The sequence below is a fragment of the Hyla sarda genome, chromosome 2 (assembly GCF_029499605.1).
Source record: "Hyla sarda isolate aHylSar1 chromosome 2, aHylSar1.hap1, whole genome shotgun sequence".
Lineage (NCBI taxonomy): Eukaryota > Metazoa > Chordata > Amphibia > Anura > Hylidae > Hyla > Hyla sarda.
Genome location: NC_079190.1, coordinates 220,431,910 through 220,450,592, shown reverse-complemented (window position 1 = coordinate 220,450,592; position 18,683 = coordinate 220,431,910). Strand labels below are relative to the sequence as shown.

General features: G+C 39.5%; 1 protein-coding gene across 10 annotated transcripts in view; it reads left to right on the top strand.

The window, feature by feature from the left end:
- Nucleotides 1–18,683, top strand: part of GTF2I (general transcription factor IIi) — a 113,448-nt gene that overhangs the window by 41,247 nt on the left and 53,518 nt on the right. For 9 of the 10 annotated variants that reach the window (XM_056556428.1, XM_056556422.1, XM_056556426.1 and 6 more), the window contains 14 exons: nucleotides 3,423–3,606; nucleotides 6,291–6,349; nucleotides 6,444–6,515; nucleotides 6,857–7,040; nucleotides 7,729–7,787; nucleotides 8,219–8,290; nucleotides 10,189–10,372; nucleotides 11,721–11,779; nucleotides 12,296–12,343; nucleotides 13,887–13,973; nucleotides 14,613–14,678; nucleotides 16,067–16,250; nucleotides 16,338–16,390; nucleotides 16,777–16,854. In XM_056556428.1, the coding sequence (XP_056412403.1) occupies nucleotides 3,423–3,606; nucleotides 6,291–6,349; nucleotides 6,444–6,515; nucleotides 6,857–7,040; nucleotides 7,729–7,787; nucleotides 8,219–8,290; nucleotides 10,189–10,372; nucleotides 11,721–11,779; nucleotides 12,296–12,343; nucleotides 13,887–13,973; nucleotides 14,613–14,678; nucleotides 16,067–16,250; nucleotides 16,338–16,390; nucleotides 16,777–16,854 (1,389 nt within the window). The remainder of the gene's footprint in view (nucleotides 1–3,422; nucleotides 3,607–6,290; nucleotides 6,350–6,443; nucleotides 6,516–6,856; nucleotides 7,041–7,728; nucleotides 7,788–8,218; nucleotides 8,291–10,188; nucleotides 10,373–11,720; nucleotides 11,780–12,295; nucleotides 12,344–13,886; nucleotides 13,974–14,612; nucleotides 14,679–16,066; nucleotides 16,251–16,337; nucleotides 16,391–16,776; nucleotides 16,855–18,683) is intronic. The other variant, XM_056556427.1, reaches the window with a different exon arrangement.

Below are 18,683 nucleotides of genomic sequence, written 5' to 3'. Positions count from 1 at the left end.
CACCTCAGCGGGATCCATGGCCGGATCTACTGTCACGATTCGGCTTCCAGGTAGTGGATCCTCTGTGTCAGCGAGGGATTGGCGTGGACCGTGCTAGTGGACCGGTTCTAAGAGGCTACTGGTGTTCACCAGAGCCCGCCGCAAGGCGGGATGGTCTTGCTGCGGCAGTAGCAACCAGGTCGTATCCACTAGCAACGGCTCTACCTCGCTGACTGCTGAGAAGGCGTGGGACAGAAGGACTAGGCAGAGGCAAGGTCAGACGTAGCAGAAGGTCGGGGGCAGGCGGCAAGGTTCGTAGTCAAGATGGATAGCAAGGGTTCAGGTAACACAGGCTTTGGACACACTAAACGCTTTCACTGGCACAAGGCAACAAGATCCGGCAAGTGAGTGCAGGGGCAGTGAGCAGATATAGTCTGGGAGCAGGTGGGAGCCAATTAAGCTAATTGGGCCAGGCACCAATCATTGGTGCACTGGCCCTTTAAGTCTCAGAGAGCTGGCGCGCGCGCGCCCTAGAGAGTGGAGCCGCGCGCGCCAGCACATGACAGCAGAGGACCGGGACGGGTAAGTGACCTGGGATGCGATTCGAGAGCGGGCGCGTCCCGCTGTGCGAATCGCATCCCCGACGGCCATGACAGTGCAGCGCTCCCGGTCAGCGGGACTGACCGGGGCGCTGCGGGGAGAGAGACGCCGTGAGCGCTCCGGGGAGGAGCGGGGACCCGGAGCGCTAGGCGTAACAGGCATTCTCTTGGAAGAGGCCTTAAATGCCCTTTTTGTACGTGCTTCCTCTAGGGCAGAGGGTTTTGGAGGTAGAATAGATACCTCTAGAAATAAGCTTTTCTGAGAAGCTTTAATTTCCACCTGATCCTCTGGATGTATAGATTTTTTTCTTTGATTTTGTCACAGAAGGATCGGTATTTAGGTGATGTCTTTTCTGATTCACCTTACCTCTTTTAAGACCTGCTGCCATGTGGGAGGTTGAGTCCTCAGCAGACCTATCCTGTGGATAGTGGATAAGTGTAATAACGCTGCAGTTGTCCTTTAAAACTTTTTTCCTGGAATTTACTGTTAACCCTTTGTTTGCTGCTATAGAAACAGTAAAGAAAGAATTAGCATAATACAATCTGTATTGCAATGGATCTAATTGGCTTATAGTTGATCTTTTTTTTAACTGAAGTAAATAGTGCAATATGCTTAAAAGGTAATAATAGAAATCTGGTTATCTACTTCTTATTGGTAAATTAGTAAAATGAAATCCAGTTTACAAACTTTGGTATAGCAGACAAATGTTTTCCCAAAGCAGTTGTGAAATTTTCAGTTGCATTACATTTACCATTTCCTTTTTCTTCGCCTACTTCTGGACATGTTAAACAGGAATTCCATCCAGTATATAATACACAGTTCAATCAGCTCACCCCCATGCGCCCAGCTCCAGCATGGACCAGTGTGAACATCCACCGCATGAACTCTTCACCTGCTTCATCTAGACATAAATATTGCAACAGTCCCAATAGCCTAGTCTATATAACAATAGATGGTATAGTAACATATATATAAACTTCTCTCAGAGTAATAATAATGATACAACCTGTACTTGAATAATCAATATAGTGCTGAGAAAGCGAGGCTTGGGACAACAGATGGAGAATAAACCATGCAGGTGCCCCACTAGACCCCACGTATTACGTTGCCCGTCGGCAACTTTCTCAGGAGTGTTGTGCCATGTTCCACATTCTCTGCCTTATATATACAGTCTAATCAAACAAATAAGCATCAGAAGGAGGTACCTGGTAGTCCGTGGTGCCATTCAAGCCTACATGATGGAACGCCAGCAGGCGCCCGCTTTTACTTCCGGGTACTCCCTGCTTCACATCCATTCTATCTCACCACTCACGTGCCTGCCCTATCACATCTCACGCGCCTATGCTTTCGAATCCATCACCGTTCACTTAGACCAGCATTCGCGCTTGCGCCTTAGTCACCTTCTGTGCCTGCGCACTGACATCCATATGTTCCGTTCTTACAATCTATTCAGTCACACTCCATATAGCATCTAAATGAGGTGTATGACACCAATACTCATTCTAACTATATATATATATATTCATGTCAGTTTAACCATAATGCCATAATATCAACATACCACAAACTTTATATGCTATCCTAATATTTACTTTTAGATATATAAGTAAATATTAGGATATTAGGATAGCATATAAAGTTTGTGGCATGTTGATATTATGGTGTTGTGGTTGCATTGACATCAATATATATAGTTGTAATGAGCATTGGTGTTATACACCTCATTTAGATGCTATATGGAGTGTTATTGAATGGATTATAAGAACGGAACATATGGATGTCAGTGCGCAGGCGTAGCAGGTGACTAAGGCGCAGGTGCGAATGCTGGTCTGAGTGAACGGTGATGGATTCGAAAGCACAGGTGTGTGAGATGTAATAGCGCAGGTGCGTGAGTGGTAGAACGGATGTGAACCGGGGAGTACCTGGAAGTACAAGTGGGCGCTTACTGGCGTTCCAGCATGCAGGCATGAATGGCACCACGGACCACAAGGTACCTCTTGCTGATACTTATTTGTTTGATTAGACTGTATATATAAGGCAGAGAATGTGGATCATGGCACAACACCCCTGAGGAAGTTGTTGACGGGCAACGTAACGCGTGGGGTCTAGGGATGCACCTGCGTGGTTTATTCTCCGTGGTTTGCTGTCCCAAGACTCACTTTCCCAGCACTATATTGATTATTCAAGTACTGGTTGTATCATTATTATTACTCTGAGGGAAGTTTATATGTATATAACTATACCATCTATTGTTATATAGACTAGGCTATTGGGACTTTTGCAATATTTATGTCTAGATAAAGCAGGTGCCCTGGGAGTTTTTTTTTTTTGGGTGTGCACTATATGGTGTATCTTCTTTCTTTGTGTTGTAGTGTTAGTGTATCGATATACACAGTGGCACCCCTGTATAAGTTATTGTAGCTGAGCCCGCTTGCCTTTGTATATGGAGATATCGGTCAAAATATCCAACTTTACTCATACATGACTAAGGTTGGATATTCCAGTTAAAATACGTTACCTGTATCTTCACATTCTGTATATGTCTGATTGACATAAACTTTTAATTTGAAAAATTGCACTGTTCCTCTGTTTTCTATCACCCAGTATATACTATACACTTAAATAGTCAGCATCCGTGTGTACCAGTGTTTATTGGTCTATTAGTGTTTATTGAAAAGTATTCGTCCATAACTGATTTTATGTGTATACAATAAGAAGTATAAAATAGTACCCTCTCAGAGATGCCATCTTCGAAACATGGTTTTCTTTTATTACTTGCATTGTATCACATGAACATTAAACATTGTCAAGGTTAAAATTGTGTTTATGTATTCCCTATAAAGCTGAGGCAATAAACGTGAGTGGTCCTGCATCCATTCCATATAACCTTTTCCAGTCTAATTCAGAAGATCTTTATGTCGAAGGGCTGCCTGAGGGAATCCCATTTAGGAGACCTTCAACTTATGGAATTCCACGGCTGGAAAGAATATTGCTGGCAAGAGAAAGGCTCCGATATGTCATCAAAAAGTATGGTTATTACTATTCCTATAGTTCATTGCTGACTGTATGATTTAGTGATAAAGTCAACTGAATGTGTTTATCATGTTTGCTTATTTAAGACATATTTGTCTGTACTTTATGAGCCCTTTTGTTTTCATGTTAGACATTTGCGTTTTTGTTTTTCTTTGAAGACAAGAATACCTTGAAGGGTAGGGTTTAGGGATCGGCCGATTATCGGTTTGGCCGATATTATCGGCCGATATTCACAATTTTTTACGTTATCGGTATCGGCAAGTACCTTTCCGATAATGTCCCGCCCCGCCCCCACTGCACTGCCCCCCCCCCCCCCACCATGCTATTTCTGGCTCCTGCTGCATCCTGCGTTACGCTGTGCAGCGCAGTGACGTCCTCAACGTGACGTCACCGTCAGTGCGCACAGTGACAGCTCAGGACGGGAGCCAGAAGTAACGCAGACCTCGGACCCCGGAAACAGGTAATTATAAAACCGGGGATAGGGGAGGCAATTGAGCAGCGGCGGTGGGGGCAGTGTGCGGTGCGGGGGTAGGGGGGGATAGCGGCGGTGGGGGCGGTGCGGGGGTAGGGGGGATGGCTGGGGGGCAGCGGCGGTGTGCGGTGCGGGGGGGATGGCTGGGGGGCTGCGGCGGTGGTTGGGAGGACTCCCGGACAGGCAGGGGGAGAAAAGCGGGTGGCGGCGGTGGTCTCTGATTGATTCAAAGCACCCGCTTTAAATCAATGATCTGCAGCGGCTTCTTGGGGGGTGGAGAAATAGCCGATAACTTATACCAGAATATCAATATAAGTTATCGGCTATCGGCCTGAAAGGCCACATATTATCGGTATCGGCCCTAAAAAAAACATATCCGTCGATCCCTAGTAGGGTCACAGAGGTGTATTTTGCTGCATATTTTCTGCAGAAGATTTTTCTACCCTTTGACTTCAATTTGGCACCAAATAAATACAGCTTGTGTGACCCTACCCTAAAGGGGTATTCTGGGTACATATATATTATATGTTGCTGGGACCGCTAAAAAAAACGCCACAGCTGCCTCTCCCATGGCATCCCATCAATCTGCTTCCTAATTTTAAAGACGGGTCCATCTTTCAAAAATTGCTCCCTCAGCCAATCAGTAGTCACAGTGGTGTATAGCCTTATTCAGTGATTCCTGCTGAGATGGGTCTGTCTTGGAAGTAGGAAGCAGACTGACAGATGACGTCACAGCTGTGGGGGACCCAGGTAGGTGAGTATGCCCTTTTTATTTTTATAGCGGCCCTAGCATCATATAAACATTTTTGTATGCCTGAAATACCCCTTTAATATATTCCTAGTTTCTTTGCACTGATCAACATTTAAAGAGTTATTTCAACTGTTCAACATTTTATCTGAAAATAAACCACTCTTTCTCTAAAGTAAACACCTTATAATTAAAAGGGTTACCCAGGGGGGGCGTTTTTTTTTTTAAATATAAATAAATAGAATGCACATTCAACAGTATATGAAAAAAATAATCTTCAGCTTACCCCCAGCGCTCCCGTGGTTCCTCCAGTGTCCTGCTTCGTTCCCTGGCAGTGATCATCTTTCTGAGCTGCAGGTTGATGCTTGAGCCCAGAGTGACATTAGGGATCAGGGTGTCATACTGCCACTTAGCCAATCACTAGCTGCAGCGATGTCCCGCCTCAGCCAGTTTGTAGCTGAGCAGCAGTATAATACTCTGGGGCCTGATGTCACTCCGGGCTCAAGCACCATACTTTCTCTCAGGAAGAGGATCGCAGCCAGAGACCGGAGCAGGACACCAAAGGAACCGCGGGATTGCTGGAGGTTTATGAAGGTTCATTTTTTTATATACTGTAGTATGGTCATTCTTTTAAACCCCACCCCCACCCACCCTCTTTCTCTTCCTGACAGATAACACCTATAATTGTAGATGTTATGAGTGGGGGAATATCCACTCATCACCCATTCTGGAATTCCTTGCTGAAAATACGGTGCAGCAGCAGCCTCCCCTCCCATTCCATCATTTATTCAAATGTACAGGATATCAACTACAAATCAATGGACAACATTTATAGGCAGAAAACCTCTTTAAAGGGGTTATCCAGGGAAACATTTTTTTGTAAATGTTTTGTAAATCCAGGGAAACAGATTTGTAAATTACTTCTATTAAAAAATCTTAATCCTTTCAGTACTTATGAGCTTCTGAAGTTAAGGTTGTTCTTTTCTAAGTCCTCTCTGATGGCACCTGTCTCGGGAAACGCCCAGTTTAGAAGCAAATCCCCATAGCAAACCTCTTCTAAACTGGGCGTTTCCCGAGACAGGTGTCATCAGAGAGCACTTAGACAGAAAAGAACAACCTTAACTTCAGAAGCTCATATACTGAAAAGGATTAAGATTTTTTAATAGAAGTACTTTACAAATCTGTTTAACTTTCTGGAACCAGTTGATATATATAAAAAAGTTTTTTCCTGGAATACCCCTTTAATCCTTCCTCACTTCTGTTCTTCTGACTTCCTTCATATTGATTCTCCAGCTGTACTGGAGTTTGTCTTACCCAATGTGGGATTATTGGGAGCTAGACAACATTTCCAATTCATTATTTGTGTTATTAATTTGGGCTTTATATGTTTGAAAATGGTTACATTGCTTTGATTCTAAAACCATTTGACAGTAACATTTTCTTAAAAAATCTCCTTAGACCAGAACTTCTGAATACTACAAGAGAAGCCATAACTGTTGAAAAAACAGCTGTGGGAGGTAGATATACTGTCATGTTATTTTTATGTGATGTATGACAGAACATAAAACATGAAGATGTTATTTAATCATGATAGATTTCTTGTTTATATAGTAAAAGAAGAGTGGTATGGAAGGATTACGAATTTAAGAAAAATTGTCGATCAGCTGTATAGTAAAAAGTTTGGTAGGTGTTATTGTTTATACTCATTATACATATATATTCTGTGTTTTGCAAATGGTAATGTGTTGCATAAGCTATGGGAAGATCCTACCCCCAATTTGGTTACTGTCTCCTTCACTCGTGGGGCAGGGACTTAGTATGGGGTCAGTCGGTGCTTGCAGGTGCCTGGTTGGACTATAGTATAAAAGTTACAGAAGTTATCACATGTATTTTTTACAGTCTTCTGGATCTGCTCATGACATTTTATAAGGCTTGCCGCCACTGCCGTAAATGAAGTGTGGTGTAACTACAAAACTGGACAGAATAAGATTTAATGAAATGTAACAAATTTTTTTCTGCTTAAGCTGAAGCTTTGGGAAAGACAGAGCCGATGCCTGTACCTTACCAAAAGTTTGAAGCTAATCCCCTTGATATATATGTCGAGGGACTGCCTGATAATATCCCCTTTAGAAGTCCATCCTGGTATGGGATCCCTAGACTGGAAAAGATTATTCAACTTGGCAACCGGATCAAATTTGTAATAAAAAAGTAAGTGGTTTATTTACTCTACTGTAAAAAAAAAAAAAACATAGAAGTCCACTTGGGCTATTGGTCTAAGCTTGAATATAATCCAGAAAATAGTTCTTTAAGACCTCATTATTAGACCTGCATACACAGTCTAAAGAAACACAGCTCTGTTCTCTGCAATATCAACCACATTGAAACACATAAAGTATGGATGTCCTGATGATGTTACTGGTATTGGTCCCAATATTGAACATTAGGACAAGTTCTTGTACCCGAGGCGCTGGGCGGGTGCCATAAATTGCCTTGCGTCATATCCAGGGCAGTGGAATGCTGTAGCCCAGCCAATTTTACAGCCATAATGTTAATATCATTTTATAATGTGTGAACCCAACCTTAGAGCTATAGACTTTGAAAGAAGTAGCAGGATGCATGCTTGACCTCCACTCCATTCAGACTACTACTAGACATGGTCGTGGAGCTAAGAATGTGGTACCAGGGTTCCCATTTTGGCAATTGGATTATTAGTGGCCAAGCCCCCATCGATCTAGAAGTTATCACATGTCCAATGGATAAATTATAATTGATTTTAATCAGGATAACTCTTGAAGTATTTATTTTAAAATTTAGTTTTGTAAATAAAGTATTATGATTATAAACTATGTGTAGATTTTTTATTGTATTTCTTTATTCAACCTGTTCCCCTTTACAGACCAGAGCTTCTCACACAGACAACCTCAGAATCCATCCAAAACAGAACAAATGCAGGAGGTATATATGACAAGATTTGATACTTTTACAGTAAAGCGGGATTCACATTCAAAAAAAGATCATGATGTATATATACTTAGTTGTGTTGCCAACAGACCCATAGTATATACTGTGAGTTCCACACAGAAAGAGGATGCATTTGGAGAATGTATTGAATGTAGTCACAATTAGACTGTGTTCAGCATTTGAAGTCTATGAGCTTATTGGCAACATGTTGGGCTATTTTTCAGGAATTCTTTTTGACAGGATGTGGGCATATAGCCCAATGTAATGCTAAAAATGTAATGTAAATGCAACCTAACAATGTTGAAATAGTGTGAGTGCTTTTATAAGCAGAGATGTTTCTTCTTATCTTTCTCTTTATCATTGTTTTCTCTGTTTAACTTGTTATATTGGGAATACATTGGGCACTTTGTGTGTCTCTTTTCTAGCAAAAGAAGACTGGAATGTTAGAATTACTAAGTTAAGGAAACAAGTTGAAGAAATCTTTAACACAAAATTTGGTAAGCAATGAGACATTCATTTTTTTTGTCATTATTGCTGTTACTAGTACTCAGTCATTGACATGGTTGCAGAATATGGGAAGAGAGAACACATTATTGAAAATTTAAGTAGTAAGTAACAATAATAAAGTTAACAATTCACACTCCATATTTCATTTTATTCAGTGCATAAAGAATTATTGAAAACCTTTATCACCCATGATAAAATTACAGACCCTCTTAAACTTAATAGCTGGTTGTACCAGCCTTGCTAATACCAACTGAAAATTTTTACATCAGTGTTAAAAAAATGTTGTCCCCTTCCTCTTTCCAGAATTGTTTTAATTTGGCTACATTCAGTGCTTTTCAAGCATAACCTGCCTGTTTAAAGGGGTTATCCACCATAAGGTGATTTTAGTACATACCTCACAGACTTAGGAAGGATCTGCGCTTGTCTTGGGGCTAAATGGCTATTTTGTGAGATTACCATAACACTGTGGCTAGCTGTTTGTCAACTGGTATTTCCTGTTTCATTTTTCTTTTTTGCCTACAAATCCCATAATTCCATTTGCCTCCCTCCCACACATCAGCCACCCCACCCCTTGAAACTTAAATGAGCTGTATCCATTCAAAAGACCTGTGGTTTTCAATCAGGGTGCCTACAGCTGTTGCATTAGTTGCAGATTGACCTCTCTCCCACCAAGCGATCGCTCCACCCATTGAAGCAGACAGGCTCCCTGTCATCAGCTGACTAGTGAGGTCAGGTCTCAGCCGCATTGCAACCTGGGAAAATCTGAGACAACAGTCATTTTGTATTCTGTTAAAAATAAATATTGAGGTGAAAATCACAGAAGAATTGAGTAATCCATCACACACAGATACAGACACTATGTAGTCCCTGTAGCATAGTCAAATAAAAAAAATTCCTGGAGTACCCCTTTAAGATCTTGTCACATCACTTGAGTTGGCGACCCCAAAACCTTATTTTGTTTCTTTTGAGCCATTAAGAGGTCAATTTGCTTGTGTGCTTCAGATAACTGTACTGCTGCTTAACCAAAACTGATGTTCAATCCTCTTCAGGATTTTCTGATAGATAGCTTTTTATTTCCATTACATTTGGACCTGAAAACTGGCATAACTGTAAGGTTCTCATTTGTATTTGTATTTTGTCAGAAGATCAGTTTGACCAGATTGAGGATGAGCTAGCCAAACTTGAAATGCAGATTAGCAGCTAATGGGTTTCCCCTTTGAGTAGTAATAAACAGTGTGTGAAGCATATCAAAGTGTAGTTAGCTTAAAGGTATGTTCACACAGAAGGGAAAATATGTGGATTCTTCACAGTAAATTCATGGGCGGAATAACAGTGGAAACAAAGTAAGTGAAACTTAAGAGAAATGACATCCACACACTGAAAATAAAATGCTCAGAAAAACTGCATTGGAAAAGACTTGGGCTAAAGATTTTAAATCTGCAGCCTCCTCAGTGGCCAAATGAGCATAAGAGCTAGATAATGGAGCAATAGAAGAAGGTGGCTGGCCACATGTGTGCATCACTTACCTGGGAAAGAAATGGCACATAAAGTATGTTATGGGAAGAAGGCAAGTCAGCAAAGGAGTGTGATTGCTGAGATACATTGGCTCCTGGCATTCATGTGGGTGTTACTTTGGCAAATACCACCTTCTAAACATTTTTGCAGACTGAGTACATCCCTTTCTGGGAGTGGTAATCCCTAATGGCAGTGGTGTCTTTAACAGGATAATGCCCTCTACCTCATTGCAATTTTTTTATGATAAAGACCAGTAATGTCTTTGAGCACTCTGTTAGTAGTAGTATTGTTGATTAAGCTTATTATGTGTAGTAAATGCAATATTAAATGAGAACTTAGCAGGAATATCTAAGATTGTTTTATCTTATTTAAGCACAAGCGTTGGGACTCTCAGAAGAAGTAAAAGTCCCTTATCCAGTGTTTGAATCTAATCCTGAGTTTCTCTATGTGGAGGGATTACCAGAAGGAATTCCATTTCGGAGCCCCACATGGTTTGGAATCCCTCGGCTAGAGAGGATCGTAAGAGGAAGTGCTAAAATCAATTTTGTTGTTAAGAAGTAAGTAGTTTCTTCTTTGATAAACAGTATCAACAAATTTAAATGTCTTATAGACAGAGATAGACTTCAGGAACTGACAGCTTACCTGTCCAGTAGGCCATTCTTACCTAAGCAAACAAAAGCACCTTGTTTTGAAGCTGTTACCAGATCAGAGTTTGTTTGAGTAAACCCAGATGGACATGTGCAGTACAAATCGCACCTTTATTAAAATCATAAAAAATACAAAAATGACAAACAAAAGCGGAATTCAGGAACCCCTTAATTCCCTGGTTGAACTTGATGGACATATGTCTTTTTTCGACCGTACTAACTATGTAACTATGTAACTTGGTCAAACACAGCCAGAGGTTAGAAGCCAAAGCGAGTGCTCAGGAATAGCCAAAGTCAGAATATTGAAAGCAGCATAGTCAGAACCAGGGCCAGGAACCAGAGTAAATATCATCCAGGCCAAAGTCATACATGGAATTACTTCTGAAGATCAGAGACCACACAAAGACAGAGGTAGTCTGAACTGTTTACAGTTAAAGGGGTACTCCGGTGGAAAACACTTTTTTTGTTTTATCAACTAGTGCCAGAAGGTTAAACAGATTTGTAAATTACTTAAAAAATCTTAATCCTTCCAGTACTTATTAGCTGTTGAATACTACAGAGGAAATTATTTTCTTTTTGGCACACAGTGCTCTCTGCTGACATCACAAGCACAGTGCTCTCTGCTGACATCTCTGTCCATTTTAAGAACTTTCCGGATCAGCATATGTTTGCTATGGGGATTTTCTCCTACTCTGGACAGTTCTTAAAATGGACAGAGATGTCAGCAGAGAGCATTGTGCTCGTGATATCAGCACAGAGCTCTGTGTTCCAAAAAGAAAATAATTTCCTCTGTAGTATTCAGCAGCTAATAAGTACTGGAAGGATTAAGATTTTTTAATAGAAGTCAATTATAAATCTGTTTAACTTTCTGGCACCAGTTGATTTAAAAAAAAAAAAGTTTTCCTCCGGAGTACCCCTTTAAATAAACAGGGAAGGGACTGGCTTATTTGCAGGTAGCCAGGAAAATAAAGAGCTGCTCCTTAGTATCAGCTGAAGGGGTTTGTCAGCTGAAAAACAAGTAGTAGTGTGGAGGAGTGGTGAGAACCTTGATGCACATTAGCTATTTACATGCTTAAAATTATTTATTTATTAAAGTAAGTACTTACTGGATTTAATTTCTTACAGAAGTAGATTTATACCCCATGTCAGTTTAAGAACAAATGATAGCATTATATGTTATTAAGGACTGTCTTATTAGCTTTGCGTTATATTGTACTTGCATTTGATATATTCCTACTGTCCTCGTTTCCTATAACAGTCCGCAGCTTGTAGCACCACATCTGCCCCCTTTGCTTGCCAATAAGATAAATGTAAAAGGTAAGAAAATATTTTAAGTAAAAGCCATATTATTACCGACTTTGATATGTAGCTATCTATTAGTAACTGTGAAAATATTTGTTAGAATATTTGTTAGCCCCTAACCTTACCGCAAATGGATGTACCATTACATCCTAATTGCTGTACTTTTACTGGGAATTAGGTTATTAGCACATCCGTAGAAGGTTTGGTCCTTCCTTTTTATGCATCAATATATCCTTTCTCTTATTAGATTAATTATCAATGTCTCCTTACTTATAATGTCATTACTTATGTGTAATTGCCATGGATTGATTTAGTCATGTAGCGTATTTATATAGTGTTTCTATTATTATTTTTGCAGTTGTGACTTTACTTTTTTGAGCCAATATTCATCACCAATATACAGTAACTACTTTTTCCTTTTTAGTTATATTATCAACAAACCCTAAACAAATGTGTAACATTCACTTTTGTCATTGAACTGATTTTCTTCATAGTTCACTGTGTATGTGTAACCATTGTTTTTATTTGTAGCAGTTCAGAATTTTGAACAAAGTCCGGGAAAGCTTTCTGCAGATGATGGTAAGATGTAGTGCAATTTATGAATTGTTGGTATTGAGGTAAATAATTACATTAAGTTAAATTACAGCCCTACAAGATGTCTATAATGCATTGATGACCTACTAGCGACCTTTACTTTAGAGGTTTACTTTATACACATGTTCTCTAGGCCATTATACAGTATTTATTGAGATCTTCACAGTTCTATTATTAAAATAAATCTGTAATTGCAGTACTGTTTATTTAAAGGGATATTCCAAATTAAGTTTTCTATTCATGTAATGTGCTCAGTCTTGAGGTGGGACATGAAAAAAAAAAAACATATACTTACATTTATTTCTTCCAATGCCACAGTCGTTCCTCCGGAGATGATCCCTTTGCACAGCCCCTGCTGTATTTGGGATTGGCGCATGCACTACCTGTTTAGCCATTCAGCAGCTGTAGCAATGTCCCACCTCAGCCACTGATTATCAAAATGGGTAGTGCATTCACTCACCCCAAGCGCTGTACAATGGGACAAGCCCAGGGAGAATAGTGGTGGTGGGAGTGAGGAGGAAGGTAAGTACCGGTATATTGTTTTTTTTGGTCTACTTTTAAAAATAATTTGCTAAAGTACTCCTTCAAGATTTTTTTTTTATGCAAAACTGATAAAATCTTTGATGTGTTTCTTTTCCCGGGTTTATAGTTTGTCCAGGTCTGCTTGTAAGATCCATGTGTCATGTTTCGGTTGTGTAAGATAACAAACTTTCTTTATCTGAACACACTGAGAGTATTACAGGATAATGTGTCCATAGTTAATAAAGCACTCCAGCATATTTTTGGACATGTAAGCTTTATACTGCCCACTTTTCCCACCTGCTTGTGATAGGTTCCTTCCTGTCAGCTGCTATAAGCAGTAGGCATGAGAGCGCTGTGCAATAGCAGACAGCAGATAAAGCATTGTGAGTAGAAGTGGCTCAGAGAAAGTACATTGTAAGTAGACTACCTTTGTTTCTCTGAAGAGCCAGAGGTATAATGAGAAATGTAGTCTGCGGAGCTGCATATGAGACAGCATTAGGGGATGCTTCTGAGAAATAAAAAAAAACTAAATGGTGGTCAGTTCATATACAACACAGCAACCAAGACAGGTATACGTAAGGAATACATATAAAGAGTAACGATGTTATTCTTTAATAATAGCCTTTGCTGCATTATATAGGCAAAGTAAAAACATTGCTGGAGTACTTATTTAGGAGTAAAGTATGTATGTTGGTGGTACCTAAAGAGGTTTGTTCTTTAAAAAAACAAAAACAAATACAAAACATTTTTAAATCTTCTGTTGTTGTAAATCACTATGAGGAGACCTCATGTGTAAACTGTAGATTACCAATCTACTGTGCTCATGATGCTCTGTGCACCAGGCTATTTGGCCTTTTCTGTGGACTTTGGATGTTTGCTCTCTGTTCCATGGCTATGGCATATTATTACTACGCTCTGCTAATGTTATGGATTAGCGCTGTATTTGGTTAAACAAAAAAAACATATTTTCATCAAACTTATATATGCGTGTATTTTTTAATTTTAGATAAATCCAAAAATGTAGTCTGCTGTACTCCACAAGCCAATGGCTCCACAACGATCCCTAAATCACGGGGAAGAGAGTTCTCCTTTGGTAAAAGAAGTTAGATTTTTTTGTAATGTCAGTGCTTCCCTTGGCCTGTAGGATACTATTTTTATAATAATGCTATAACATGTTAAAACAAAGCTTTGCATACTTACGAGAGAATTTAATTTATCATAGTCTCCTTATAAATATCTTTTGGCCCTGCGGCTGTGATAATAGTACCAGTAAACTGTTGTGATATTACATACTTGTGTTATTTCTACAATGTTCAGTTACAGGATTATTCCCATGTCATCAGTTTATGGCATATTGCTAAGATTGTGATTCCAGAACCCCCACCGTTCCTGTGAATGAAGGGGCTGCAGCATTATTTTAGTGTCGATTTCCCTTCTAAGGTTTCACTGCACATTGTCCCTCCTGGCCATTCCTGTGCAGGGATATACATTCATTAACAATACACTGAAGGGGAAACCGCTGTACTTCAGCACTGCAACCCCTTCATTCTGAGAGTAGTGGGAGGTCTCAACAGTTGCACTTTCTCTGATCAATAAAGTGATCGATGTGATATTCTAGTCATATGCCATCTCTTTGTAAAATAGGATTAACCCTTTAGCTACTGGACCATTGATGCAGCAATGTAGTCTTCAAAGTTTCTAAACCTAATTGCCCCATTTCCTCCCACAACAGAGGTCTGGAATGCTAAAATTACTGATCTAAAACAAAAAGTTGAAGCACTGTTTGATGAGAAATGTGGTAAGTAGCTTTATGGTACCAATCAAGTAAGAATGGCACAAAGCTGGGCAGTTTACTAGTTCTGTCTTATTCTAAGACAGTGTTAATTTAGACTAGAGAGTCTGAAAATGCCCCAAATTTTTCACAGTGGTTAATACTTTTTGAGAAATCTGGCACATGTTTCAAATATAGAGAAACAGACATGGCTGCACATCCACAACTTGTACTATGATACACTGTTGCTTCTAATTATTATTTAAAAAATCAACAGGTTGTTAGTGTACCTCTTGAGCAAGCCCACTGGCCACTTCAAGGCCATCTGATAATAACTAGTCACTTCTATATAGCCTATTCCACATTTATGTGCAGTTTTTGGGTGCATAGAGAGTTAGAAAAGTGGAGTGAAAAAGGCACAAATGATAAACTCCCCGCCATAATATTTTAGTCTGGATTTTTCTTTATTTTGATTAATATTTTAATCCAAAATCAGAAGTGGGTCCAAAACACAGAAAAAGGTGCAAATCTTTCCATAGTTTTTTTTCTGTGTAGGTTCTGGTGCTGGTTTTAGTTAAAAATACTTACCAAAATATGACATGTGAACCCAGCCTAAGAATGCGCCAGATTTATCAGTTGACTGAGTTTATGCCAGAAATTGATGCTTGTTGTGGCATTTAAGGCCATGCCCCCTTTCCACAAAGCTTTGATTTTTTTTTTTGGGCTAAACCATATGCTCTTGTCACGCTAGGTGCAAACTGTTTCTAAAACACAAACCAAGTGTCTGTAAGGCAGATAACAAATGTGGCAAGGGGGATGTACGCTATTTTTTGTGTAAATTGTGCCATAATTGTGGTGCATGTGCAAAAGTAAATGTATGTCACCAACATTTAAATTTTTGGGCTGTACATTAACAGTGTGAATTGATTCTAACTTCTTCATAGCTTGACTGTTTGGACTAGCAGAATATGGATTTAGTTCTGAAGTTTGTATGTTCTTAGCGGAGCAGTTAAATGGGCAGTATCACTTTAAATAACTTTTGACATGTCATAGAGACATGTTGTTATAAGTTTTGATATTTTGGGGTTTGGGTGTTCAGACCTATTTTAATCATTGTTTAGTACAGCCCGGCAAAGTGCCTGGCTGAGGGCTTCTCTCCGCGGCTCTGTCGTTTCTATCTCACTTTTAGATGTAAACCTATAGAGCCCATCTCCTGCAGTGAGACTGAGATAGCAGCAAGCTGGGGAGAGAAGTACTCAGCTAAACACTTCTCCCTGTGAATTATAACAATCGGTGGGAGTCTAAACACCCAGACCCCCTGACTAATCATAACTTTTGATATCTCCAATGCATAGAAAACTCTCATCTCTGAAAAAGTATGAGTAACATTTCACTACAATGTATTTTTAATCCAGGGGAGGCCCTAGGCATGAAAGAGCCATTTAAGGTGCCATTTGCGTTGTTTGAATCCTACCCAGAAGACTTCTACGTTGAAGGCCTTCCTGAAGGAGTTCCATTTCGCAGACCCTCTACTTTTGGCATTCCTAGGCTGGAGAAAATTCTCAGAAACCGAGCAAAGATTAAGTTTATTATTAAAAAGTGAGATAGTCTTTACTTCATGCTCTTCATGCCTTTAGAAAGATGAATTTTTAAGTTTTTGCTTTAAATGAAATTATCTTTTATCAGACCGGAATTGTTTGAGGCTGCCACCAAAGAAACAACTTTGCAGTACCCACAAAGTAAGTATTCCGCTAGTACAAGATGAGTTTTGTCTAACAGGATCTTCTCTTCCGCCTTTTTTAGTTAGTAATTTAAATTCCACGATTAACTGTAAAAAATTTGTAATAACTGTGTACATTTATTTACAATCTAAGCTTTCGGTCAGAAAATAAAGACATTCAGTATTTACATGTAGAGGCTGAATACCTGTCCTGAGTCCGGTTCACAACTGAGTGTTTGTTACAGTGAATTAGTGTAGGCAATCCTCTTTGAAAAGATTATCAGAGTCCAAGAGATACTCAGCTCAAATCAGTGAATCTGATCAGGGTAAAACAAAAATATTAGTCTTTTATAAATACTGAAATGTGATTTGCCTGAATTTTTTTTTTCTTGTTATCACTTTAAGAAATAATACAGGCACATAATAAATTGATCAGTGCAGCTGGAGTTGAGGACCTCAATATCATTCAAGTAACTGTACCAGGTATGTGGTATTTTTACATTCAAAAATAATGGAAAGGTAGTGTTAAAAAAATATATATATATCCTTGTGCTACTGTAAAGAGAGCCTTATTATTTGTAGTGCTGGAATGATTTGTGATTTCAGGTACGGCAATGCCATGCTGAAAATTGTCTCACTATGTTGGCATGTCATGTATGCATGTAGATTGTTTTACTATTAAACTGACCTTGGTTGATATGCTATGAGAAAGGAAAAAACTATTGTAAATTCTATAATCCAAAAACTGTTTCAAATATAAATTCTGTATGTCAGCAAACAATTGCCACTAGTATCTAGCTACCTGTGAAATTGTATAAGTTTTAGTATTATTTATTATAATGGCATCTCCCAGCATTCCAATTTTTTATAGTCTATATGTAACCTGTATATCCAAATATTATAGTCTATATTTATGGTGCATTGATGGCCTCCATTTAGCATATACACTGAGAACAATCTCCCAAAGTATTTGTTAAATGGATGCTGTAAAAGCTGCCTAGCAGTGGCATACATTACCCATATGGGCTATATTGTTGTCCATTTATGTATACGTCATGAGTCCTTTTTATGTGAAGTTCATTAAAGGGGTACTCCGGCGCTAAGACATCTTAGCTGAGACAGATGCCATACACTGAACTTTAAACTATAATGGCATCTATTCAGTGGATCTGTCTTTTTTCAGAATACCATATATATACAGTGTGGTAAAAAAAAAGTATTTAGTCAGCCACCAATTGTGCAAGTTCTCCCACTTAAAAAGATGAGAGAGGCCTGTCATTTTCATCATAGGCATACCCCAACTATGAGAGACATAATGAGAAAAAAATTGCAATAAAAACACATTGTCTGATTTTTAAAGAATTTATTTTCAAATTATGGTGGAAAATAAGAATTTGGTCAATAACAAAAGTTTATCTCAATACTTTTTTATATACCCTTTGTTGGCAATGACAGAGGTCAAACGTTTTCTGTAAGTCTTCACAAGGTTTTCACACACTGTTGGTGGTATTTTGGCTCATTCCTCCATGCAGATCTCCTCTAGAGAAGTGATTTTTTTGGGGCTGTCGCTGGGCAACACGGACTTTCAACTCACTCCAAAGGTTTTCTATGGGGTTGAGATCTGGAGACTGGATAGGCCACTCCAGGACCTTGAAATGGTTCTTATGAAGCCACTCCTTTGTTGCCCAGGTGGTGTGTGGGATCATTGTCATGCTGAAAGACCCAGCCACATTTCATCTTCAATGCCCTTGCTGATGGAAGGAGGTTTTCACTCAAAATCTCATGATACATGGCCCCATTCATTCTTTCCTTTACACGGATAAGTCATCCTGGTCCCTTAGCAGAAAGACAGCCCCAAAGCATGAGGTTTCCACTCCCATGCTTCACAGTAGGTATGGTGTTCTTTGGATGCAACTGAGCATTCTTTCTCCTCCAAACACAACGATTTGCGTTTTTACCAAAAAGTTCTACTTTGGTTTCATCTGACCATATGACATTCTTCCAATACTCTTCTGGATCATCCAAATGCTCTCTAGCAAACTTCAGACATGTACTGGCTTAAGCAGGGAGACACGTCTGGTGCTGCATGATTTGAGTCCCTGGCGGTGTAGTGTAACCTTTGTTACTTTGGTCCCAGCTGTCTGCAGGTCATTCACTAGGTCCCACCGTGTAGTTATGGGATTTTTGCTCACTGGTCTTGTGATCATTTTGACACTACGGGGTGAGATCCTGCGTAGAGCCACAGATTGATGGCAATTATTAGTGGTCTTGTATGTCTTCCATTTTCTAATAATTGCTCCCACAGTGGATCT